Source organism: Dendrobium catenatum, unplaced genomic scaffold, assembly GCF_001605985.2.
Source record: "Dendrobium catenatum unplaced genomic scaffold, ASM160598v2 fragScaff_scaffold_1574, whole genome shotgun sequence".
NCBI classification, from domain to species: Eukaryota; Viridiplantae; Streptophyta; class Magnoliopsida; order Asparagales; family Orchidaceae; genus Dendrobium; species Dendrobium catenatum.
In genome coordinates this window covers 846,482-872,386 of record NW_021320036.1, presented here as the reverse complement: position 1 = coordinate 872,386, position 25,905 = coordinate 846,482, and the positions used below count along the sequence as shown (strand labels likewise).

The 25,905-nt window shown below is 35.2% G+C and overlaps 1 protein-coding gene across 2 annotated transcripts; it reads left to right on the top strand.

Moving 5' to 3' along the window:
- The first annotated feature begins 10,588 nt into the window (after window positions 1–10,588).
- On the top strand, window positions 10,589–24,948 carry LOC110108205 (protein FIZZY-RELATED 2). Of its 2 annotated transcripts, none has more exons than XM_020838748.2 (10): window positions 10,589–11,239; window positions 11,322–11,444; window positions 12,087–12,191; window positions 13,444–13,623; window positions 13,859–13,921; window positions 14,018–14,212; window positions 23,905–24,006; window positions 24,089–24,151; window positions 24,236–24,304; window positions 24,532–24,948. In XM_020838748.2, the coding sequence occupies exons 1-10, from the start codon at window positions 10,655–10,657 to the stop codon at window positions 24,583–24,585; spliced, it is 1,539 nt and encodes a 512-aa protein (XP_020694407.2). In that variant the 5' UTR covers window positions 10,589–10,654; the 3' UTR covers window positions 24,586–24,948. The 2 variants fall into 2 exon arrangements, with proteins under 2 accessions (XP_020694407.2, XP_028556517.1); XM_028700684.1 differs by having other exon boundaries at window positions 24,089–24,178.
- The last annotated feature ends 957 nt before the right edge of the window (window positions 24,949–25,905 follow it).

The following is a 25,905-nucleotide window of genomic DNA, read 5'->3' as shown; positions in this document are numbered from 1 at the left end:
TTAGCCTTCGGTTTGGCTGGAAGCTCGCCGGCGGCAGCCTTCAACCGCCGGATTTTGGAGGTGGAATGTATAAGAGGGTCTCTGGAGCCAGAACGAAAAGATAATTCGTTTTGAGAGCTTGAGTGTGGAGAGAGAGTGCTAGGCCTTGAATCCCGGCTCAATATAGGGTTTACACCCTATTCAATCTTCTCCAAGCCAAAGGGACGGTCTTGATCGACCTAGGGGCTATCTAGGATGCTTCCACGTGCCCTGAGGGTTGTTGGAAAGGCTGGGAGAAGGACAGGGAAGGACATCCTAGGTGGAAAGTCCATTTGGTCCCCATTTGGACACATGGATCAATAGGGGCTGTTTGATTTCAATCCAAAGGTTGGAAGTGCCTCTAGGAAGGTTCTAGAGAAGGGTTTAAACAGGTGAAATGATTTGGATTAGGATAGATTAGGTTTAAGAGGGGTTTTGACCAAGTTTGACCCCTCTTAAGCCTTGATTTGACTGCTTGACTGGTCCAATGCCACTTGGACTGGTGAGGTGGCAAGGGGTAGAGTGTATTGAATGCTGGTTTCTGGGTTTGGAGCTAGAGATTGAAGCTTGAGGTGTTTTGACCATGTTTGACCACACCTAAAGCCATTTAGACACCTTGTTGACTGTTTGACTGGTCAAACAGTCAACTTAGGCTTAAGTGGACATGGGGAAAACATTGTTTGCTGGTGGAAATAATTTGAAGAAGGCTTAGAAGTGAAGGGTTAGAGCTTAAGCATATGAAGGAAATTTTAAGGTAGTTTGACCAAATTTCAAGTGGTTGACTTGGTCAATCTAAGGTCACATGACTCATGATAGGTTCAAACATATTTGAGTCACGCATTGGAAATAATTCAAAGAGTTTTGAAGTTTTGATTGAATCATAGCTAGGGCATGTCTAGGCTATGAATTCGAATTGAGTTTTGAGTTTTGAGTTTAGATTATTGAATTTGAATCATCCATGTCATTCATGATCATTTGGATGATCATGAATAATAGGATAAGGTAGAGCTAGCTCAAAGATATAGTCAATGTTTGAACTAGATTTGGAATCATGATATATTTAAAGTCTAGATTTGATTAAAGTTTGAATTGAATTAAGGTTTGGATTGGCTTGAAATTAAGTTTGATTTGAAGTTTGAATTGATCTGAGATCTAAATTAGTCTCAAGGTCTGGATAGATCTAAGGTCTAGGCAGCTCCTAAGGCCTGAGAAGATCACAGGGTCTGGATTTAGAAAGGTCTTCTAGAATAGGTCCTAAGATCTGAAGTCTAGAAGAATCTTAAAATTTAGATTAGTCTGGAGAAATCCTAGGATCTAGAGTAGAACCTAGGATTTAGAGTTTAGAAGAGATTTAGGATCTAAATGGATCCTAAGGTCTAGATAGAGGAGAATCCTAGGGTTTTAGATTGATCTGGAAGAATCCTAGGTTTTAAAGTAGATCTTAGGTTCTAAAGTCTAGATTGATGTAGGGTCATGACTGATTTGGAGTCTGGATGGGTCCCTAGTGACCTCATACAAAAATGAAGTCAACAGACCATCATCGTCTTCTGTAATATTCTATGAAGAAATAATGCTTATTGCATGGATGTCAAATGAATTTTTAATTGATTTTAAAATATTACAATAACAAAAATTATAATATTAAAAACATAAATAAAAAGAGATCCCAAATACCTCCTAAATTTGTATACACTAAAATTTATGCATGTTGAAATTTGTGTGTTCTCAAATACCATTATGCATAAATTTATGGTTGTTGGACTCTATTTGTGCCAAAATCTTTATATGTTGATTAAAAATTATTATTATTATTATTAAAGATTTTAGGTTTTCATTAGAATTGGATTTTTGAATGCTCTATCATTATTTAAAAATTTTAGCATTGCATTGAGTTATTTTGATAACCTATTTTGTTTATTCATTAAAGCTCAATTATTTATAGACTACATAATATTAATTGAAAGCTAGTCCATACGATGTGTTCTGCTAGGGTTTTATTTCCCTAGTCATTCTCTTCATGCTGTCCTCTTGGCGGCTTCCGATGCTTGGGTTGGTTTCAAAGAAGTCTCTTCTCCGTCCCTCGACCATTTCTTGGGATCTTCTTCTCGGTTTTTCTTTTTTTGTATGGATTTTTTGTTTAGATGTCAGGTAGCCAGTTGTTTGATTTGGCTTTTTGAATGGGAAGTTCACTCCTCAATCTTTTAGAGATGTGCTTTTTGGTGGTTCTCCTTCTTCAATTTTTCCTGATCAAAATTTCTTCTCACCTTGGGTTCCATCATTGTGGATTTCAGAAGAGGAAGCTCTTGCACTTGCTGCCTCATTTGAATTTGCTTTGGTTGACAAGTTCTCAGGTCGGAGACCTTCGATTGATGTTATCAGGTCTTCCATTTTTAGTCTCAAGCTTAATGGTGCTTTTTTTGTGACTGTGCCCAATCCTAAGCATGTGTTGATTAAGCTTGTGAATTAGAGTGCTTGCTCATCGCTCTTATTTTGTAAGAAATTACTTTTATGAAGGTGTTCAAGTGGGCACCTTCATTTTGATATTGAAGTTGAATCTCTCATTTATTCCTATTAGGTGTGGTTTCCCAATCCAAGTAGACCGCACCTCTTCTCTCCTTAGATCCTTGATGGCCTTGGTTCTATGTTTGGCCGGCCTCTTAAAACTGATCATGCTGCTTCTTTTAGCTCTGATCCATCCGTTGCTTGTGTTCTTATTGAGTTATACATTACCAAACAATTCTCGAATAAGATTTGCGCTGGTTCCGAAAGCTTGGGTTACATTCCATCTTGAGGACTTTCCTTATTATTGTTCTCATTGTAAATCTTTAGGACACAAAAATTAGAGTGTAGTTTTTTTACATCCTCATTCTACTCATATTGTAATGGTGGTGAGAAAGTTGATAATTGGCTTGGTAATGATTCTTTTGGACACAATAATGATCAACATGTGGTTGTGAAGCCTTTGGATAATGGGCCTTTGATTCATCCCTTAAGCATGAGTGATGTGTGCCTTTTAATTGAGCATGTTCTGCTAGTTTTGGATGGCCTGTGACTTCTCATGCTAGTATTCCCATTTTGGTGAATTTGGTGGATTCGGAAGCCTATGGGGACATTAATAAGGTGGTTGAGGGCTCTTTTGTTCCATCGCCTGTTGGTGGGTTTATTACGGATGTTTCTCCTACTCATGTCGTGAATAATGTTGGTTTTATTGATGAGTTGTCTGATATTGATGTTTTGGCTCATGTGGTTAACATTTCTCATAATGATTTTGTTGTTAATTCGTTTTTTATTCATACTTGTGACTCCCATGGCCAGCTTACTTCTTCCCTATTTGTTACCGAGAATGTTTACTTGGAAAATGATCCTTGTCATCATAATTTTGATGATATTAATGCAGATCTCTGTGATGTTAACCAAGTTCATTTAAATGATTCTTCGAGTGGATTGTTGGTTGGTTTTGGTGGTTCTCCTTCGGCTTAAATGGTTGTGTCGGTTAATAATGTTAATGCGAATGGTAATGAGGCTTCTTTTGATGTCCCAATCTCTCTTATTTCTAGTGAGGCCTTCATTGTTTAGCTTGCTCTAAACTCTAAGGATTCTTTTGTGAATCCTTCTGATTGGTTGGAAGGTGAGGGATGTCTCTCTAATAGTCAGGGTGAGGGAGATGATAAGTTTGAGTCCTTAGATTACTTGCAAGCTATTTTTTGGCTTGAATGTGGAGTGTATTGAAAATGAAGCACTATCTAGTACGTGGTTATAAATGGAGTAGGCTGAAAAACAAAAATAAACCAAAAAAGAAGTAAGGTTTGAGGTTTGTTTGTTTCTTTGGCCTGGAGCTCTCTCGAGCTTAACTTTGTGGCTTTGGTTGTCTGGGTGGTATTTGGTTTGTTAGGTTGTTTTTTTTTTTTTTTGGATAAGGGGTTGGGTTTTGATTGGTGGGATTTTGCTTTTCGGTTGGTTGGTTGGTGTTTGGGATTTTGTTAGTGTGGTTGGCTTTTATTGGCTAGTTGGCTTGGTTGGTGTCTACTTGTCTGGTCTGATAATTTTTCAGGGTCGGATTATGATGAGATAGGTTTCCTTCCGACACATTTCAGGGTCGGATTAGAGCTATTGTGCTAAAGATGATAACATTAATATAACTTAAATTTAGTTATAAATTCATTTTCTTGTATTGATTTTAACTTAGTGATTTATGGAATCTATAATGTGAAATGATATCACATATATGTTGACTAACTTTAGTTGAGGTAGTTATAAATTTTGCAATGAAAAATATTATAGCATGAATATTTATTTTAGTTTCTTTATCTATAGGGGAAAAGCAAGGATTTTGTTTAGCCTCAAGCACAAATTGAAGGTTCACAAAATATCCTCACTACTTTTCATCTATGACTACTACTATTAATTGCTATTAAGAAAAAAAAAAAATTCTTACATTTTGATCTTAATTTGACATAGGGATTGAGGGATATTGTTGCATTCATAGATGCCAAAAACTTACTAAGAAAATACAAAGGCAAAACAATTGAGAAAGTAATGAAATTCCTATGGACATAAAGATATGACTATTTTGACCTAAAACTAATGACCTGAATAAATAAGTTTATTAAACAATACATACATCATTATGCGTGATCAATCATCATTCTTATCATGTATGAGCATATAGCTTGTCTTCGATAAAACGTCGTTAGTGTACACTAACGCTTATGCGCATGTAGGTTATCTTGCCTATTAGTAAATGTGCAATAATATATCCAAATATTATATTATTTTAAATACATTATAGTTAATACATATCACCTCACATATTAGTTTAGTTGTAAAAATATTGAGTTATGAGGAATTTTGAAAGAAACTCAATAGTATGAGTATATATCAAATTTATCTCTCCTCTTTATATGCCTAAACTCCACAAAACTCCCTAAATAATATTTTGAGCATCTTAAAATTCTTCAATTTCTTTTATATCACAGGTAAACAAAATCCAATAGCAACACAAAAGAGATTTATATATAATATCTGAACTTACCTAAATTGTATGCATGCATGCATGCACATGAACTTGAGACTTCTTTATTTAATAAATCTCTTCTTAGATTAGCAAATTAGGTGAATCATTACACAAGCCTCACATGTCAAGTCCTTGATGAAAAGAAATTAATTAAGAGTTTGTTTGCATGGGACAACTTTCTTACCGCTTTCTAAATCAATTTTTAAGTGCAAAAAAATTTTATACTAAAAAACTGATTTAAAATACAGTCAAGAAGTTGTACCTTCGTTTGGGATGACTTTTTTCTTGCTTCTTAAAACAGCTTTGTTTTATCTTTATAATAGAAACTTGCTTTAAGAAACAACAAAAAAGTCGTCCCAAACAAAGTCTAAATCTATCGTATTAATAATGATTCTTAGTTGTTGAGTATAAGTTGTTTATTCTATCATGCTAGAATATGCATGTAGGCCATTTTCAGTCATCATATGCGTGCATGGGTTAGCACATGGACAGCTTTGTTGAGAGATTTGAAATTCTTAAATCAAAGCGAGAAAAACTCCTTTGTATTTGTATATAAAAAACAAAGAAAACAGATTTTCTTTATATTTATATGGTCAACCGTAATTTTTCTGAGAGAATCGGCAACCTATCATGATCTTTGCTGACTTCTCATGGGATCTTTCCCTGACAAAGGTTATGGTCTCCTCATGAAGACTACATACAGTTTGCAATCTCTTTAGTGAAGACCATATATGGCTGAATAGAAACACAAGTCATTCACTCTCATCTCTCTCTCTCTCTCTCTCACCCTCTCTCTCTCTCTCTCTCTCTCTCTCTCTCTCTATATATATATATATATATTACTCAGAATTAATGACCGATTATATGATGATTATAAAAATATCATCAAATACGAAGCAAATTTTGAAGCTATTTTGGGACTTAAAATGCTCAAGTTTATTTATTCTGCACCTGTCCTTATATTATTCAGAAAGACCGATTTGATGAGATGATTCCCATAATACGAAGACCGCATAAATCTTGGTTTATATGACCGCTCAAAAATCATATAAAAACATTGTTGCCGGCTAGAATATACGCGGCGATAGAGTTATAATTCCACGTCTTAGTGTTGCACGGATATCTAGCTTCACACACAGAGAACACAATATTTTTTATGTGGAAAACCCGGAAAAGGGAAAAAACCACGGGGCCTAGCCTAGGTGAAAATGATTACACTAGAATTTGAGTAAAGTATAATGGTCTGACTCATCCTTGAAGACGACCATATTACAAATGTCAACTGAAAATTTTTGCAAAAGTCCAGCGTCACTCCAATGTCAGGTGGTGGTCCGGCAACACTCCGGTGTCAGGCGGTGGCTTGGCAGTAACACTTCAGCGTCAAGGGGTACTCCGGCTTTGGGTGGCACTTTGACGTCCTTTAATTAATGGTCTTATGGTGGTTCGACAAAACTCCGGCGTCCCTTGGTGGTCCGGCGGTGGTGCGGCAGAACTCCGACAGTGGTGTGGCAGAACTCCGCCGGTGGTCGAAGATGAGCTAGGCAGCTGGAGCTTTCTTCCTTCTCTTTCTTCTTCTCTCTTGGCTTCCTCCCCCCATTTCAAGAGGAAATAAGATTCTATTTATAGAATTCTCGAGTGGCATGGATTATAAATAAGTGGAAGATCAAGGATAAATTGGGAATGATTCGAATAGACGACCGATTTTGATTCCTACGATCATGTACTGTTCAATGGACCTTTGACTGTCTTAATGATATCATAATTTGATGATCTTGGGCTTGTTGGATTCATCTCATCGAGCCGCTCGATTCGATCATAAGCATGTCACGATTGAAGACCTTTTGGTAATCCAAATTGTGGTTTGATCCTTCCAAAAGTGCTTCGAGACTTTGATTTGGACTCATTTGGGCTCGGATTGGGTTGATTTTAGTGTCGTTGGGTTCATGTTTCCGAGACGCTCAATTCGACTATAAGTTTGCTAAAATCAGAATTCAGATTGTCTATGATTTAATTTTTGAAGTTTCCAACTTGATTTTGCCTCGAGATTCGTGCTTGATCGAGACTATTTTTTGGTGAAGTATCAAACATAATAAAAATTCAAAAAAATAATTTGATCAATTAACGAGTTGTTTGGTTGCTGAAAAAGGATTGTAGTGTAGAAATAATACTTTTGAGCGATTTGATGATTGCAAAAGGCTAGGAATGCATGAGATTATCTTTTTTTGTTTAGTTTAAAGTAAAATGAATATAATATAAAGTGCAAAAATGTAGTGGTCAGTGGCTGACATTGGTGATGGTGTGGCCGGTGGTAATTGATAAGTGGTGGATGGTCGACAGAGGTGGTGGCAGGTGGCAGCCGGCAGCGGGTGATGGCTGGTGACAATGGTGGCCTGCGGTGCGTGGCAGGTGGTGGTGATGGTTGTGGCAGTGGATAGTGGAGGTTGGAAATCAATGCGTGGCTTCCATAATTGCAATGAATTTCTAGTGTATTCCCAAATTGGAGGAATTTTAAATACATCAAAAATGAATTAGACGGTGAATTCCAAATGCACCAAAATTTTATACTGCATTTATTTTACTTCAAATCAAACGTCAATATTTTCAAAATCCTTGTGTTTGGAATATTTACACTTCCTTTGCAGGCAGCCAAATACACCCTAGTTATAATATGAATTTAGTAATTTTAGAGTCAAAATACCATGTCTTCTCATGATGATTAGTGGCTTTGGGAGGGTTTAAGATGGGGTGAAGAGATAAAGAGAAGCTTTGGGAACTCTCTAGTTATTATCACATGCATTGGAATGAGGTAACACACACTCTTCCTCTCAAATGCCTACTCTCGTAATTTCTTGGGTTGGACCGACAGTGACGCCAATTATGAATGAGAGAAGGCCAATAGAGCTTATTAAGGTTTCGTTTGGAACAACTTTCTAAAGTAACTTTTTCACATAAAAATTTTTTGAACTAAAAAAATGCTTTAGAAAGTGATAAGAAAGCTATTCCAAATTAAACCTAAGTAGCGTAAGCTATTGTAGCTAAAGCTATTGGGTGCCTCCACCCCTCACGTTAGGTGCTCTAATTAATGATGTTGGTCTCTATTAAGCATGATTGATGTGGAAAGGGCCGATGCCAAAGATTAATAACCTACTAGCATTTGAATTAAGTAATTTAGAAGGTTATGATTTCTTAGAGAAGCTTTGGAATGGAATGGTGCAGCCATTACCATGCAAAATTGACTCAGCCCTTCCCTATTGGACTTGGATTTGGATCAATTTAGGTCTACAAGTTTCAGGTTGGGTTCAATTAAGGTTTACAGCTAGCTATGTGGCAACCAATGTTCGCTACGTACACAATTGAGGTGGCAATTAAGTGAATTTTGGTGATTGCTCAAATATTTTAACTTGGGTTAACCTTGGATCAAGCCATCTTAGGTTTAGACAAGGCCAAGCAATTTAGAGTTAGTTGTGGTCTTAGGTTTTAAATTAAGGAGTCTAAGGTTCAATTAGGAATAATTAAGATATATTGAGCTCTTCAGAGTCTAGTAAGTCTATTGGATTAATTAGGGTCAAGTAACCTAGGATTAATTGAAAGGGCTACCTAAGTTAATTCAATATTTAATAAAATGCATTAAGTATAGTCTAGAGTAACTTAAGGGAGTTCTAAATTCAAATAGACGTGCCCTAATGTTTAATTTAAATAAATTTTAATGGTTGATGCTCAACTGGTCCAAATGGGTTAATTAAGCTAGGGTGAGAGAGTTTCTCTTAAGTTATAGTGCATGTTTTATGACTAAGGTGAGATCAATTTGAGTTTTAATTGACCTTAAGCTAAGTTGTGCATAATATAGGTTAGTTAGTTTGAGTTTGATATTATAGGTCAATTAAGCTATTTAGGCTATGATTCTTAATTATGAGTTAGCCTAACAATTGAAATAGTTTATGGAGGTCTAGTTTAAGAAATAAAGCTACATAAGCTTAATGGGTCAAGTATCATAAGAGATAAAAATAATTAATCTAGGCACATAGGATTAAGTCATTTACTCTAACGTTTCAAATATTCGTCGAGTACACATAATAACTTGTGCTCTATTAGAAGTTTTAGGGTTAGTTTGGGATCTACGAACCACTTAGGGTCTAGTAGGCTAAAGTTGAATTAATAAGTGCATTTATTCAAATAAAAGTTTGGTATGTTGTTTATCCACTTAAGGGAAACTTGGTTAGTGTCACATTGATTTGAAATCTGCTAAGGAGCTAGGTCAAGCTAAGTTAGTGCAAGAATAGTCCTAGTCTAAAAAATAAATCAATGCCATATTGAAAACAAATTTACTAGATCAATTACTTGTAACCCAACGATGTGGCCAGTTTATGAAAGTGCATGACGCAAAGGCCAATTTGCAATATAACACTTTTAGAGTTTATGGCTAGTCACTAACAAACTAATGGACCATGTCCAAGTAATAAGATATTTTTAACACTAAAAGTAGTTTCTCAAAGTGATAAAATCTAAGTTACTTTTTTTTTTCAAATTGGTTAATATCCCACATTAAGCTTTAATGACCAATTGTTAAGGCAATGGTGAGTTGCTAACAACCTTACATCTTGTTGTTAACTTATAGGATACTTAGTTTTTAGTGAGCTTAAATCACCTACAATTTAATTAATAAATATTTTGGGGTCTATTCTGGCCCCAACAAATATGGAAATATAGAAAAAGACTTTAGTCATATATCCCAAATATAAGGCTTCCTTCACTCCTATTTATATAATAACATATTCTCTCTTACTTTAGTGAAGTCCTATCAAAATTCTAATGTATTAGTAACTTAACAAAAAACCAAGCAAGAAGAAGGTAAAATAATATGTACATTTACAATACTAAAATGACTTCATTAAAAAAAAAATGAAAAGAGCTTATGAGGAAAGTTCTTCAGGCCTTTCTCTTGAATTGTTTTCTCTTTCTCTTTCTCTAATCAAGCTTATTTTGTACTTGTTAGTACGACTTTTACTTTTACCAATGAACAAATTTGAATTGAACAATATAACATATGTATATAATTAATTTATACATATTAAATAAATAATTAAATTATTATAAAAATTAGTGAAATTTGATCACAAGTAATCTTATATTATAGATCATAAGGAACTTTGTGGCATTTTATTTCAAGATCATTCTCCTCCTACTATGATAAAAATAGTTGCCCTAAAATATATTTTTTTATTGTTGGTGCTTATCTTATTGAAGTTTTATTTGGAATAGTTTTTAATCATTATTTTTTTATTATTTTAAATAAATTTTTGTGTTAAGAAACTATTTTAAAAAATAACAAGAAAATTTTTCAGATAAAATCTTAGACTTCATTTGAGATGATTTTTTTAGTGCTTATTAAAATAACTTTTTAAGTACAAAAATTTTAAAAATTTTCTAATTTTGAGGGTTTTTTTTTTTCAAGTGAAAATAGTATATTTGGGTGTCGTGCTTTACCCTCGTTACCTAATAATTCACCTGCGAGATCTAACCGGGTCGTAAACAGGTAAATAGTGGGTCCCACTTCCCACTTGCTCGGCGGCGACTCTTCGAACCTGGAATCCTGGATCCAATCTGCGATTCGGGTACATATATATGGCAACAAACCGAAACAAAGAAAATCCGGGAAACCCAAACAGCGGGACGAGGCGAATGGATTCATCAATGGCGTCTCCCTCAACTCCAGCCGAAAACCCTCAATCCACTTCGTCTTCTTCCTCCTCAAAGCCCAACCAACCTTTATCAGCTTCCAGAAGAAACCTGCTCTTCAACACCCCACCTCACCGCCTTCATCTTTCTTCCCCTTCTTCCTCCCCCTCTTCCCGCGTCATCTACAGTGATCGCTTCATTCCCAGCCGACTCGGCTCCAACTTTGCGCTTTTCGACATCGGCGGTGACGGAGGAAAAGAATCTAGCTCCAGCGCATACACGGCGGTTCTCCGAAGCGTCATCTTTGGATCAGATCACGGCGTTGTGCCGCCGGAGACTCCCGATCGGTGCTCATCTTCTCCTTCATCGGCATCTTCAACCTCATTTTCGACTCCGAGAAGGAATATTTTTAGGTTTAAGGCTGAGGTTCCTCGGTATTCTGCTTATTCTGCGGGGTTTGATGATGCCCTTCCTGGAGTTGTTCCAAGCCAGCCTAAGGCGAGCAGGAAGGTCTCGAAATCGCCTTACAAGGTTAGTGCGGATTTAGTGGTTGTTAATGGATCTGGGGATTTTTGTTGTTTTACGACATTATGGAGTTTGATTTGTGGGTTAGGTACTCGATGCTCCTGCATTGCAGGATGATTTCTACCTCAACCTAGTTGATTGGTCTTCCCACAATGTTTTGGCTGTGGGACTTGGCAATTGCGTTTATCTGTGGAATGCCTGCAGCAGTAAGGTAGCATGTTGTTCTGAATTCTCGCTTAACCTAGTGGATTGAGTTGCCGTCTGATCTGAAGGAGTTGGGGGAATATAAATCAGTTTTACTTTAAAGTTATATTTTGGCTATTTGCTTTTGATGTCACAAATTTGATTTACCTAAGGTATTGTTTACTTTCTTGTAAATTGAAATCATGTTTTGAAAAATGATGATTTTGTTTTCACTCATAAAAATGAAGTCCGAGAGAGTTTGTGGAGTTTAAAGTCGAATGTTGGTTTCTAATTGGATCCAACCAAATGAGGAAAGTAGCAAATTTCGCTGTTTTCTCTAACATTTTACAAAAAAAATGTGATCAAATGCACGTTTCAATTTACAATTATATATCTAATCCTTGTGAAAAAAAAAACTGCTCAGCACCGTGACTCACCTACCCACTCTATGAGAAACTGTTAATTTCTCCTCAGTCAAACAAAAAAGAAAAAAAAAAGTTTTTTTTACTGAAATTCTCCTCAACCAAACAAGTGGGAGTAAAGCAATTTTTTCAATTCCTTCATATTTTTTGTCAACATTTCCTTTTTATTTCATTTCTAATAATTTCATCAAATCATACAGAGCCTTAATGCCTTGCTGAATTTTTGCTTGATGTTATGCGAATGATAGGTTACGAAGCTATGTGACTTCGGTGTGGATGACAGTGTCTGTTCGGTGGGGTGGGCCCAACGAGGCACTCATTTGGCTGTTGGAACGAGTCTTGGGAAACTGCAGGTTAGTTCTCTGAAACTTCTGACTTGATTAGCGGATGGCGTTTAGGGCAAATGAAGTCACTCTATTATGATGATGCGTATCGATTTTTTAATATTGGATTGTAGACTGTGCATTGGATCTTGTATAACTGTTCCACGCACACTCCTATAGTTTAATTCCCAAATAACCATTTATGTGGCTTCTAAGTCATTGATTGAAGTATTGCATGCATCATTAATCCAAATATTTATGGAATTACCCGTAATATCAAACTTGTAAAGTGGATCAATTTATTATAACGGCATCTGTTATTTTTTGTCCTGCTTCATCTTAATTGTTATTTGAAAAATAGGATCATGATACTTTTTGTCAAAATGATGAAGTGATCCCAGTATGATGGCATTTTGCTTTTAGAGCGTCTCCAGCCATACTGCAAATGCGCGTTTGCAGTTCCGCCATCCTCCCAACCGAACGTCAGTTTCGCCGGCATTCATATGCGGATGAACAGTGCGACGCCAATATTGTTCATCCGCCATTTTTTTAATATATAATTGATTTTTAATTTTAAATGTTTAAATATAAATTTATATTATAAATAATAAGAAAAAGAATATGCTAGGAATATTCTTTTTTTATGTTAGAAAATGAAGTTCGATTGGAGTCAAGTTACTGCATTTTGGAGTGAAAAATGAGTTTTTCGGTTGGAGATGCCCTTAGGGGTCCGTGGAGCCTTAAAATTTTCATGTTTGTTAAGGAGATGAATTGGATGTTTTAGATGCCATATCAATGGCATGAAGTTCTTCTAAACAATTCATAACAATTTGTTGCTGTTTTTGTCATAAAGATTCAATATTATATCCTATATAATTTATGAAATTTCCTGCCATTCTTGAAGGATGGGAAGTTGAGTTTTAAGGTTCTAAATTGCTACCACGGGGTTGGCTGAGAAATTAAACTGAATCCATCAATGCTGGTGTAGGCTTTTTTCAGAATAACAAGGCTCGCATTTATGCTTTACATTCAACTAGCTGGCCTACATTGTGATTTTTTATTGTATGAAATCATTTTTTTCTCAATTGTGCATCTTATATATGCTTATTTTTATAAAACTATTTATTAATGTTGAAATCATCTTTACTGTATATCATATTACTTTTAGTTAGACTATTTCTTCTACGATGCCTTTGTTATTGCTCAGTGGCTGCAGTACTTTTTTTTGTTGAATTTTGGAATATTTTAAGATAAATACAAACAATGAATACTATTGGCATAGATATGGGATGCCTCACGCTGTCGGAGGATAAGAACTATGGAGGGTCATCGTCTTCGCGTTGGAGCTCTAGCATGGAGTTCCTCTGTGTTATCTTCAGGAAGCCGCGATAAGAGCATTCTTCAGCGTGATATTCGGACACAGGATGATTTTGTTAGCAAGTTAACAGGACATAAATCAGAGGTAATGAAAGCTGCTTAGTCCTTGTTCATATGTTTTTTAAATAGTTTTGCTTGTTTATTTGTTATGATTTTTTATGAAGTGACATGATTCCAGTAATATTTTGTTATCTTTCTTCCAAACCATGGCATGTCATGCCGATATTTTATTGAATAAATTAAAGAAAGAGCTGTAACTTCCTCTGTAATTTTTGCCATTGGAGTTTTTTGTTTTCTTAGGAGCTGCTTTTGTTGTGAAGGTTTGTGGGCTAAAGTGGTCTTATGATAATCGACAGCTGGCATCTGGTGGAAATGATAATAGGGTGAGTTCCTCTCATTCTCATTTACTCATTTAAACACTTCCTTGGAGCACTACATCTTTATTTATTTTATATCATCAAATCTGGCTTTTCTTTCAGCTTTTTGTTTGGAACCAGCATTCAAACCAGCCTGTACTCAAGTATTGCGAACATAAAGCAGCAGTCAAAGCTATTGCATGGTCTCCACATGTCCATGGTCTTCTAGCATCCGGAGGAGGAACCGCAGATAGATGCATTCGGTTTTGGAATACCACAGCCAACTCTAACCTGAACTGCATTGATACAGGAAGTCAGGTAGCTAGTTATGTTTTCAATTAATTAAACGGAAAATTGAAATATTTTTAGTATTTTTAAATGATTATCTTCAGTCCCAGTGAGAGTTCTGGATTCCACTAGTAGCATCCGGTAGTTGAAATAGCAAAAGTTTTAAAAATTGAGGAATTCTACCCAACTAACTTTACAATTGCTTCAAACATGTCTTTAATATATCGTGGTTTGGTTTTCTGATGTATTTTGTATTTTATACGTATTGTAAAATTTATTGTGCTTGTACAACATGCCATTTGTTGGCTCTTCATATTCTGTTGCATCAAATAATCTTCCCAAATTTGTTTGATTTAGATTTTTCTAATGCCTAATTTATTAATAATAAAATTACTTTGAAAGTGTTTATACCTAGATCTATCTCGTATGACCTTCATTCTTTTTCATTGTACTCCTTAGCCAATTAGAATTTCTAAATTGCTAACATCACCAATTATTTAACTCTATTGCTTGAATTGCAATCTCCAATCAGATACTAACTTCATCCCCATGTTCTTTACTTGCATAAGTTTTCTCATATATTCATTTCATTTAAAAATAGATATACACTAGATGTTCCATGCTGTTGCATTGTCATTTTCAACTTTGTTCTATTTATTTATTTATTTTATTTTTTTAATTTTGACTATTCATGCTTGTTTCTTATGAATTTGATTCCCTTTAATTTATAGTTTATTTGTTTGGTAGTCTCCTCGCACGTGTCCTTTTCAAGAAAACTATTTGCCTCTTTATATAAAGCTTATTTTTATTAAGTTTTATGTCTTATTCAGTCTTCTTCCTAACCTTATGAAATGTAAAAGATGCGACAATGCTGTTTCTATAAAAAGTCTGAGATGACTCCACAAAGGACAATAAAACAGAGAATCTTTCTCTTTTTGCGATATTGTTTTTCATTTATATCTTATTTTGAGAGAGAAATGATAAATCCCATTTAATATTGCTAGTAAAAGAATTCCTTCCAAAATATTAATGTGGCTGTTACCAAAATTAACATAAAAAGCTTTAGAGTAATCCCTGGATTTATTTCTAAGGGCACAATAATCCTTTTGTGTGGGAGAATTTCTTCTTGGCACAGACTAAACATCAGCATGCACCTAATAATCCTCTTGATGTGGCTCTTACATCAACTTAATAATACAAGCATGAGATGGGCACCTGGAAACTTTTTTTTGAGGGTAATCCTTTGAATTTATCTCCTATCAGCAAGAAATTAGAGTATTTTGAAGAGCATGATGAGAAAAGATTGCTTCTCTTTAAAGTTATCATGCTTCTAAAATTACAAGCGTAGCACAACAATAAATGAAAGATCATAGCATGCAAGACTAGAACAAAGTTTTTTACCTTGTGCCGGTGGTCCTTACTGGGCTTAAATGTCAAAGGAAATCTTATCACTAATAAGCCATTTAAAACATATACTAGTAAAGCTAGAAAAAGGTTAAACAAATGGATGATTCTTAGCGAGAGAATCTCGTACCTCCTTAACATAACATTCTGGAAATATAAATAAACAAAAGAGTTAGTCAATGAGTTTAGGAAGTGATGCAGATCCAAATTTGTACTCTTGAAAGCATGCTTTAATAGTTGACTTAGTGCCTTTAGAATTCCTGAGCTTAAATCAACTCAAATTCTTGTTTGGCAACTAGAAGGTGATTTAGCACTTGGTTTGCAATTCCTAGGTGGTTTTGACCTTCTCAAGGCATTAATCTATCATTAGACGATGGTTATTTAACTAGATTATACAAAAACAAAAAATATTATTTAGGGCAGGTTTTATTTGACTAAATCCTTATAAATTTAGGTCTAAAATTTGAATTGTTTTTTTCCCCTTAATAGATGCTGATCTGTTTGACTCTCAAATTCTATAAAAAAATATGAGGGTTGTGATGCACCTATGCAGTTAGGTGGCTCAACAAATGTAGGACTTGTGTGTGGTTGTCGAAGAATGCTGAAAAGTGCAGGTGGTTTAGCTTTTCTCTTTCGAAGTTGACTAGTTGAAGGCAAGTATTTTTTCTATCGAGGTGGCCAGAGTTGCAGTTGTGAAGTCACTACTGGTAATTCCTAATGGGAGTCTGAGGACTATTAAAGTCGCTTGGGTGGAGTACTCAAGAACAACAATAACATCGAGCAAGTGGTTGATGAGCTTGTCGGTGGTCATCTATAATGAAGGATCGACTGCATATTATAATCACATACATAAATGATGAATGAGAAGCAAGTGTTTTAGCTCTTCTCATCATCGTGGTGATCATACAATGAATAATCCTTAATAAGGATAGTTAGCACATCATAATCACATGTTCTAGATAGCTGGGTTATCATGTAAGTGTTCTGATCACGTCTAGACATTTGGATTTGATGAATGATAGATAGGCTACATCCACTTAGTCATTCATCCCTCATATTGTTTAGCATGAGTTTGCATTTCTAAGTTGTGTGAGCCAACACTTTGGGCAGCTAAGAAAATATTTTACTTACCAAGTTTTTTATAAAAATATATACTTTGAAGGTATTAATTAATTTCTCCAACCCAATGCCAGAGATATCACTTCAATTAAGAAAGAATATTGTCAATATGTATCGCAAGGATCATTGTCACAAAGAATGAGTAATAGGTGAAGATAGAGTGATCAGTTGTGCTACTTTATAAGCTGACTTCAAGTAGGACCTTGCAAAGTTTATTAAAATAGACATGAGACTTTCTTTCAATCCATACAATCTTTTCATAGTTTAGAAATGTTTTTCTTCCTCTCAGCAACATGCTTGAGAGGTTGCTCCATTTGACTTTAGCGAGATTGCTAAAAAGAAAGTCATTGCTCACATTCATTTAGAATAAAGATATGGGCTCCGAAAATTCGGCCCCGGCCTCCGCTCGCTTTTCTTATAAGTCATTGCTCACATTCATTTAGAATAAAGAACACGCTTGATTAATGATGATGAAGAGGAGGTAAACTTATATTAACCAATCCATTAGGAAAATGATTTCAAAATAATCAAATTTATGAATTTGTATTTATCCTTTGACCACCAAGAAAGCTTTATAATGATAAATAATACCATTTGGATGAAACTTGATCATGAATCCACTAATAAGAAATAGGTCTCACACTAGTGGGTGATGAAATTAGATCTTAGGTGATAATCAGGAGATCCCCCATTTCAATATCTATTACATATTTTCAGTTAAGATGAGTAGTGGTATTAATAAGGACTATGAATGATCCAATTTCGAGCAAATTCAAGGTCGGCTTGAAATCGGCCCCGCCCTATGACTTGGAGCTAAGGTCGAAATTGAATTGTGGCCTGATTCATTCAATTTTGAGTTGACTCAAACCAGAAGTGAATCTGTCAATTCAATTCATTTTTAATTTTGAGTTATCTCGAATGGAGTTGTTCGATCTAATTTGACTTGAAATTGGAATGAGTTGGCTTGTTTGATTGAGCCTGCTTGAAATTAATTGCTAAAAACTAAAAGAATTGTTTAGCCTTTTGATTTCAAACTTAGGATAATTCAAACAATTGAATGGTCTTAATTGCCACATGGTATACCACTCGAGCAAACGACTCTTTCATTTAGAATTTTACAGAAATATATTATATAAAAATAAAAAGTAAATTTTATAAATAAATAAAATTTTTTTATTCGAAATTGAACTTATTTGAGTTGATCCATCTACATCTTGAAATCAAATCAAGCAAACAAATTGGCTTATAGCTTGGCTCATTTGGCTTGATTCGAGCCAAAAATTGACTCAATATTTGAACAAACTTTGATCTTCGAGCTAAAAGCTTATTAGCCCTAGTTTCAGTTGACTTGCTCAACCCTGACTCAAATAATCTAGATTTGGGTTGATCCATAGTTCGGGTTTAAAATGTCGACTAGTTTAATATTCAAGTTGAGTCAGGTTGACCTGAAAATCCAAAATCATCTTGAGAATAACCTCTTTATTTTTTCAGGTCTAAAATACATCACCTTTTTTACTAAATAACAACTCCTTCACCTCAATTGGTCAAATTCCAGTTAATTGGATTTTGTTGACATAGAAAATTTGTATGAACCATATGATAAATGGGTCACATGCGTGGTGTTCTTGTCAAGGTAGTTTGTGTTGAGTTGGGTTTGGGGCAATTAGGGTCAAGCAATTTCATGTTTGGTCAAATTCAGTTTAGAAGTGAACTTGATTCATTAACCTGAATTAACACCTTTAGGATCGAGCAATGCTTCTTGATACGCCCTAGGAACGAAAGTAATAGATAAAGATAAGGCAAAGCTATGAAACAAGGAGGATAATGATTGAGGTAAAAAAAAAAATCTGGTGTGTGTATTGTGTCATATAGCTTTCAGAAGTGTAATTGAGAAATGAAGATCAGAGGCTATAGATGATTGAATGGTTGGGCGTTTATCAAAGAGAGCTATTGTGGTTAATGAGAATAAACATGTAGTGGAGTAGGAGCAAGAGGTGGAAGATGATAACTTAAAACTCATTTTGTAGTGAAAGAGAGAGAAGGATAGTGATAGGATTTTCACAAAATGTAATATTTGTGGAGATATGAAAAGTAGTTGTTAGAGGGGCCAAAATAATGATAACCTTTTGAGCATGGTAAAAACCTAGGTAGATTCGTTTAATAGCATAGTGAGAGTTCATCCCTTCCAGAATAAAAGAGTGGATGAAATAAATGACCAAAACTTTAATAGCTCAAATAAAAAAATTCTAGATAAAAAGAGTAAGAGGCTAAACTTAGACTTGTGAAGGACATGGTTGCTTAAGTAATAGATTATTAAAATGACATCTCCTTAGAACTCTCATTGAATGCTCATGTGAAACATGAAAGTACCGGCCATATCATGGTTTAAAATTGCACAATTAAGTATTGAGGCATTTTTTGTTCGTGAGGCGAGGTGTAAGCCTCAAGGCGTTTTGAGACATAAGCCTCAAAATAAAAAAAATTATGTAAAGTAAAAAATAAAGGTTAAAAATGATTTTTTATATAATAAAAAATATATAGATTAAAAGATGACATGTTAACTTTCTATTGAACTATGAAGTAATAAATTGATATACATATGAAATAAGAAATGGTGCAAGATGTAAAGTTACAACTGATAAATTACATGAAAAAGAATTGAAATCTAAATATTACAAGAACAAAACAATATTAAATATAGGAATTGCATAAAAGTATCATATAACATCAAGTTAAACTCTAAATTCCTTCTTTCTCAATTCACTACTCATCCATATTTAATTCATAAAGAAAGTTGAAATAGTTGGTGAAAACTTAGAAATTATATGCACTGTCATCACTAAAGGGTTCTTTATTTGAGTTGTTGTCATAATAAATTGTTCTCTCTCCTGCCTCATCCTGTGGAGTCCAATGGCTTCCAACATACTTCTTCATCATCTATTTCAATTATCTCCCTATTTATAAATTTTTTTCATCAACATAATGATGGGATTAATATTCCAAAATTTTTAGAGGAGGTGGTGGTGGTGAGCACCTTTCAAGTGATCCCTAGTGGCAGCTACGACGGTGGTGGCTGCGGAGAAAATGAAGAGTGGATGTCAAGGCAGTCGAGAGAAAGTTGTTGCGGCTTGGGGGTTCATGAAGGCGTGATTTGTTCAGGGTTTTAGTTTTGCATTTAGATAAGTTTTAATAAAGAAATATATAAATTGGGTGAGGCGTAAGCCTCATGTCAGCGAGCCTCAAGGTGGGCCTCGTAAATAAAGTTTGAGGCATAAGCCTCGAAGCTTTTGTCACTTGAATTGCACTGAGACGAGCCTCATATTGCGCAATTTTAGACAATGGACAAGATCGGGATATTAGTTATTACTTTCAATTACATCATTTTGTTGGGATGCATAAGTCTAAGATGATTGATGTATATTATAATTTTCAAAACTAATTGAACAAAAATTGGATTATAGGAGAATTATTGGAACTATGAAATTCAAGAGAAGTAAAAAATTGAACATTTATTTTTTTAAATAAAATTGTTTGAAGATATCAAAAGACTTTATACTTTATAACGAGTATACCGAAAGAACTCTAGTGTGGTTGCCAATGAAATAAAAAGTAAAGAAACCCCAAATTTATTAAGATAGGATTTACACATACATTTGAATGTACAAAATCAAAGAGAGTCTGCCTATAAGGATGATTTTGAAATTAGAGAAGAGACATGATGGTGTTTAATATACTTGTATTCTTTACACTCATACATAAATATAGAGGGAAGATGATTGAACCCTTAATGATGGTGAGGAAGAGGATGATTGAGAAAATATGGCATTGGTAAGTAGAGAGTAGCGGATGTAGCATCAAAGAAATAGTATATAGATCCAACTTCAACATCTACACCAATTATCATTTTCATATCGAGATTAAGCAAAACACATAAAGAGGGAGAAAAAAGTTACAGAGAAGTTATGTGATTTGATAAGATATCCATAAAATACTAAGTTAATAAGAATGTGATATGATTGGAGGGGGCGACCAGCCAAGCCATCTAGTCCAGCATGGATCGAACCAGCCATCCGGCTGGGCAGAACCTGGAGCATAAAACAAGGAAAATTTGCCACCCCCCTCCCCTTGTGGGGGCTAGCAAAGCTATGATTCATTATGTTAGGAGGAATAAGGAGAAAAGTATTTAGTGAAAGATTCCAATTTGAATTAATATTACTTAGGGATGTTTCCTAAAATATGTTTAATTTTTTAGGGATGTTTCCTAAAATATGTTTAAAATTTTTAGGAATGTTTCCTATCCAGCATGGATCGAACCAGCCATCCGGCTGGGCAGAACCTGGAGCATAAAACAAGGAAAATTTGCCACCCCCCCCCCCTTGTGGGGGCTAGCAAAGCTATGATTCATTATGTTAGGAGGAATAAGGAGAAAAGTATTTAGTGAAAGATTCCAATTTGAATTAATATTACTTAGGGATGTTTCCTAAAATATGTTTAATTTTTTAGGAATGTTTCCTAAATTATGTTTAATTATTTAGGAAAGTTTTCTAAATCATGTTTAATTATTTAGGAAGATTTTCTAAATCATGTTTAATTATTTAGGAATATTTCCTAAATCATGTTTAATTGTTTATGAAGGTTTCCGAAATTATGTTTAATTGTTTAAAGCTATTTAAGGGGGAGTTGTCTAAGGCTTAGGGTATGACATTGCTGAGTTTATTTTCCTAAGATTTGTTGTGAGTTCCTAGTAGAATCTAGGGGTTGTGGGAGAGTTGATCTGCTTCTTGAATAGTAGATTAATTATATCTTGCTTTATTATTGAAGGAGAAATAAGAGAATCAACCCTATCTTTGTGTTCCTATGATGTTCTTCTCTTTTTTTTTTGTTGTTTTTTACTTTCAAGACGCATCAAATTGGTATCAGAGTGAGGTTTTGGAGAGATGGCATCAAAGAAGGTGGATGCGTTAGAAGGCAAAGGGGAGCAAATCAAATCCTGGATGTAGGACAACCATCGAAGGGAAGTTTTCCACCATGGATGAAAAGCTCTCTCATCCATAAAGATCTTCTTTGAAAACTTGGAAGATATGATGAAGAAAATGATCGAGATGCACTCAAAAGCTTCACCGGCGATTCTTATGACTGATCCAAAGGGAAAGAAAATTATGGAGGAGATGATGAGAAATCTCATGGAGATGCGATCCAAAACCCATCAATGGTTCCAATTGCTAACCCTAATCAAGATTTGATCGGGATTCCCTTGGCCAAATCTAAGGGAAAGGAGATCGGATGGAAGAAGTTCGATAAGGAGAGTTTCTTTCATCAAGAGCAACCTCTTAAGGCTCTGATAAGGTGCGAATCAGGGTTTCTGGATGGGGACAACTAGGAGGGAATTTTGTAATGGAGGTGGTTTGACAATTAATCAGAGAGAATTTCATGCTTCTTAAATACATTACATCATATCCCTAAACATAAAGGGATGACTTCAAGCTTACAAAGATGATCCAAAGTCCAGATCAATTGTGAATTGGATCAAGGGTAGAAATATAATAGATAATGCAAAAAATAATTCCTATGAATATGATGTACATTCTCCAAGAATTGGCACTTTTACTTCTTAAAAAGAATAAAAGGATTGATGTTATATATCGTCTACTCTCATTGTTTGCCTGTTGATGAAGGAAAGAGTTTCATGCTTATGAGCTTCTTTTTTTTTTCAAGGAAAAAGATTGGTAGACATTATTTGTTTGAAAGAAACCAATTAAGATGGTGGTGGATAGATCCTCATGATCTTGTATCATCTCAGAAATGAGAAGATTCACCTTGACCAATTTAAGTTGATAGATAAATTGTCATGACTTTTCCTGCTTTTTCTTTGTGAATGACATCTTCATTATTGGTAGAGAGGCCTCATCCTTGCTAACTTTATTGCATTCATTATACATATTCTTTAGTTGCACGCATCGATTAAAAAGGCGTTCAAGGCGGACGCCTCGAGGCGCGCCTCGAATCGAGGCGGAGGTCGGGCGAACTGAGGCTTAAGCCTCGAACGTCCGGGCGAGGCTTACGCCTTTTTCCACGGAGGCGTATGCCTCAATACGTGAGGCGCATCGAGGCAGCGCCTCAAAAGGGAGAAAGTTACCTTCAAAGCCAGCGAGCCAACGAGCTCCCGTTATTTCTTCTTATCAAAATGTCGTAACTTATGATCCTACAGGAAGGGAAAGTCGTCGAAGGAGCGCAGTCGAACAACCACAAAGGAGCCAAAGAAGCAACCCGTGTAATCTCTACACCTCCTATGAAGCAACAAAGTCGAAAAACAAGGACGAAAAGAGAAGATGAAAGGCAAACCCTAGACGCAGCTAAGTTATTATTGATTAACTTAATTAATATAATTTAAATATTAATAATTAAGCAAATTAATTAAATACTTAATAGTATAATTAGTGCATAAATTAATTGACTAATTAGTAATATAATTATTAATTAAATATTAATATAATTAGCCTAGTTAATATAAATTAAAATATATATTATTAAATATATAATTAATAGTATTAATAATAATTATTGAGTAGCTTGTACCGCTCAGTACATGCTCGGTACCGAGCCAGTATCGCTCGGTACTGAGCGGTACATGCTCGGTACCGAGCGGTACATGCTCGGCACTGTTAATTACTTTATTTTTATCATTTTTTAGGCTTATGCCTCGATCCGCCTCGAGGCTTACGCCTCGCCTCGCTTAGCCAAAACGCCTCGATTCCCGATTTCGCCTTTTAAAACGTTGGTTGCACGGTCTCATGATTAATTGATAGAACAGTCTCATATATTTTCAGCCATCATTCAGGATCTTAGATCTCTCACCAAGGCCCCCGACATTTCACTTTAGTTGTCTTGGGCTCTTTCTTTTTGTGGGACTTATATCCGGTGCTTTGTGAGCCTCTTCTGGATCTGATTTACAATTTTTTTATGGAAGTTTAAGCTTTATCCAAGGCCTTCTTTCATTATTATTTCACGTGCTCCCGAAAATGTTTTGGTAGAAATTTCTCTGGTTTAAGATGTCCATTTTTTGCTATGCTTTGTTCATGACGTATCTTGGATACCTACGTTCTTACAGCGTTAATCATAAGCCAATTTTTTGAAATGAAATTCCTTGTGAAAGTTAAAAATTTGTGATTTTCTTACGACTAAGGATCATGTTTATGCAGGTATGCAACCTTGTATGGTCAAAGAATGTAAATGAGATTGTGAGCACCCATGGGTATTCCCAGAATCAAATAATAATTTGGCGGTACCCAACCATGTCAAAGGTGCTGAAAATCCAACCGAGAAGCGAATTATTGATGAATCTTAAAAAAATTTTAATCTCACTCACATGCATCTCCTTTGCAGGTTGCCACCCTCACCGGTCATACATTTAGAGTGTTATATCTGGCAATATCACCTGATGGACAGGTTAAACTTATTCGCTTCTGTTTTTGGGTGCATGACTACTTGCTTCTTTTTTTTTGTCCTTTACTTGAATGTTTGCTTTTGCAGACAATTGTCACTGGTGCAGGAGATGAGACGCTAAGATTTTGGAATGTGTTTCCATCGCCTAAATATCAGGTTTTTGGCGTTCAAACCTTAATGAAATAATTTGTTGTGATGCTAATATTCTAAGCCTTGGTAATCTTAAACAGTTTTAAGCTCCACAAAACCATTATATAGATTTCATTCTATATCATTTGATGACTCGGATTCTATCCTTTTTGTTAGTCAGCTATTTGTTTGTTTCTATTATGAATTGCTAAATAAGAAAGCCTGATGTGTGGTAACACTAATTTTGATTGCAGAACACTGAGAGCCAGATTGGTGCCTTCTCTCTTGGTAGAACCCATATTCGGTGACCAATTGGAGTAATCTGAACTATTGAAACTGCTATAAGATGCAGGTTTTACTTTAGTTGGCTGGGTGTTCTAGCACTATTCAGGTCAAGTCTACTGTCATTGATTTTCTGCCTGACCTCCAACTAATGCATTCCCACAGCTAGCCTTATTTATCCCAGATTCCAAGTTTTGCGAAGCATTGCTTAGCTGTCGACAAGTGTAAATATACGCTTATGGGAACGGTTTGCAGGTAGTTATACTTCTGCATTATTTAAGAGATTAAATTATATTCTCCCACACTTTAGTGTCATAGTCATCGCAACGCAGAAATGCAATGTTACTCTCGCAAATCCTTTTGATAATCAATTTTGTTGTTTATGTTCATTTGTACATTTATTATGCAATCCATATTTCGCTTGAATGTTGACATAACCACAAGAACGATTGAGTATTGATACACATATACCAAGAACAATTCCAACCCCTACTCGCAAACACGCCCACCAAAAATACCTGCATAAACAAAAAAAAGGCCTTTCAACGTGCATGTCATAGTTCTTGTCGTAACTCCTTGAGTAGAAGACTTTGATTTGATAATTACCATGAGAGGACGATAGTACTCACTGTTTGGCTGGTTCATATACCACTTTATGTTAGACAAATAAAAACTAGTTACTGGTACTGTTGACGCAAACAGAGCTAGAGTCAAATAAGTCCAATATTACATAGTTAAATGAAAGCTACTTTAGTCTTTTGCCGAGTCTATATATTAATTGTTATTGAAAAGTCCTGCTAAATCCTCTCCAATGGGAGTGAATCAATAAAGCATCATCTAAAAGGAATTGCCTCAGTATACTAGCTCATCAGACATTAAACACATGATGCAGAACCTTAGACCTAACATTTATTTATTAGCATATTTCCAAGATAACTAGGTGGTGGGTTGGCACCAGCTGGAGGATAGCCATATGGTGGCGGATACAGCTGCTTATAAACCATCGGTGGCAATCCATGAGCTGGTGGTGGTGGCGGCGGCAGCCCATAGCCAGGTTAAGCAGGATAGCCAGCCGTTGATGGCAGAGGCTGATCAATTTGAGACATCTGCTGAATGTGGAAGAACCATCGTTGACAGCCCAATCTTTCCATTTCTCGTCCATTTCAATCTTGTGCTGTGTCTTGCACTTATGGAGCAACCAAAACATAAATAAAGTTTGATATGAAGTATATTGATGTCTTATCAATTTTTTTTATTAATAAATTATATATATATATATATATAAAGAGAGAGAGAGAGAGAGAAGTGAATAGAGGGAGAGAGATGAGGTGAGACAGTGAGAAAGA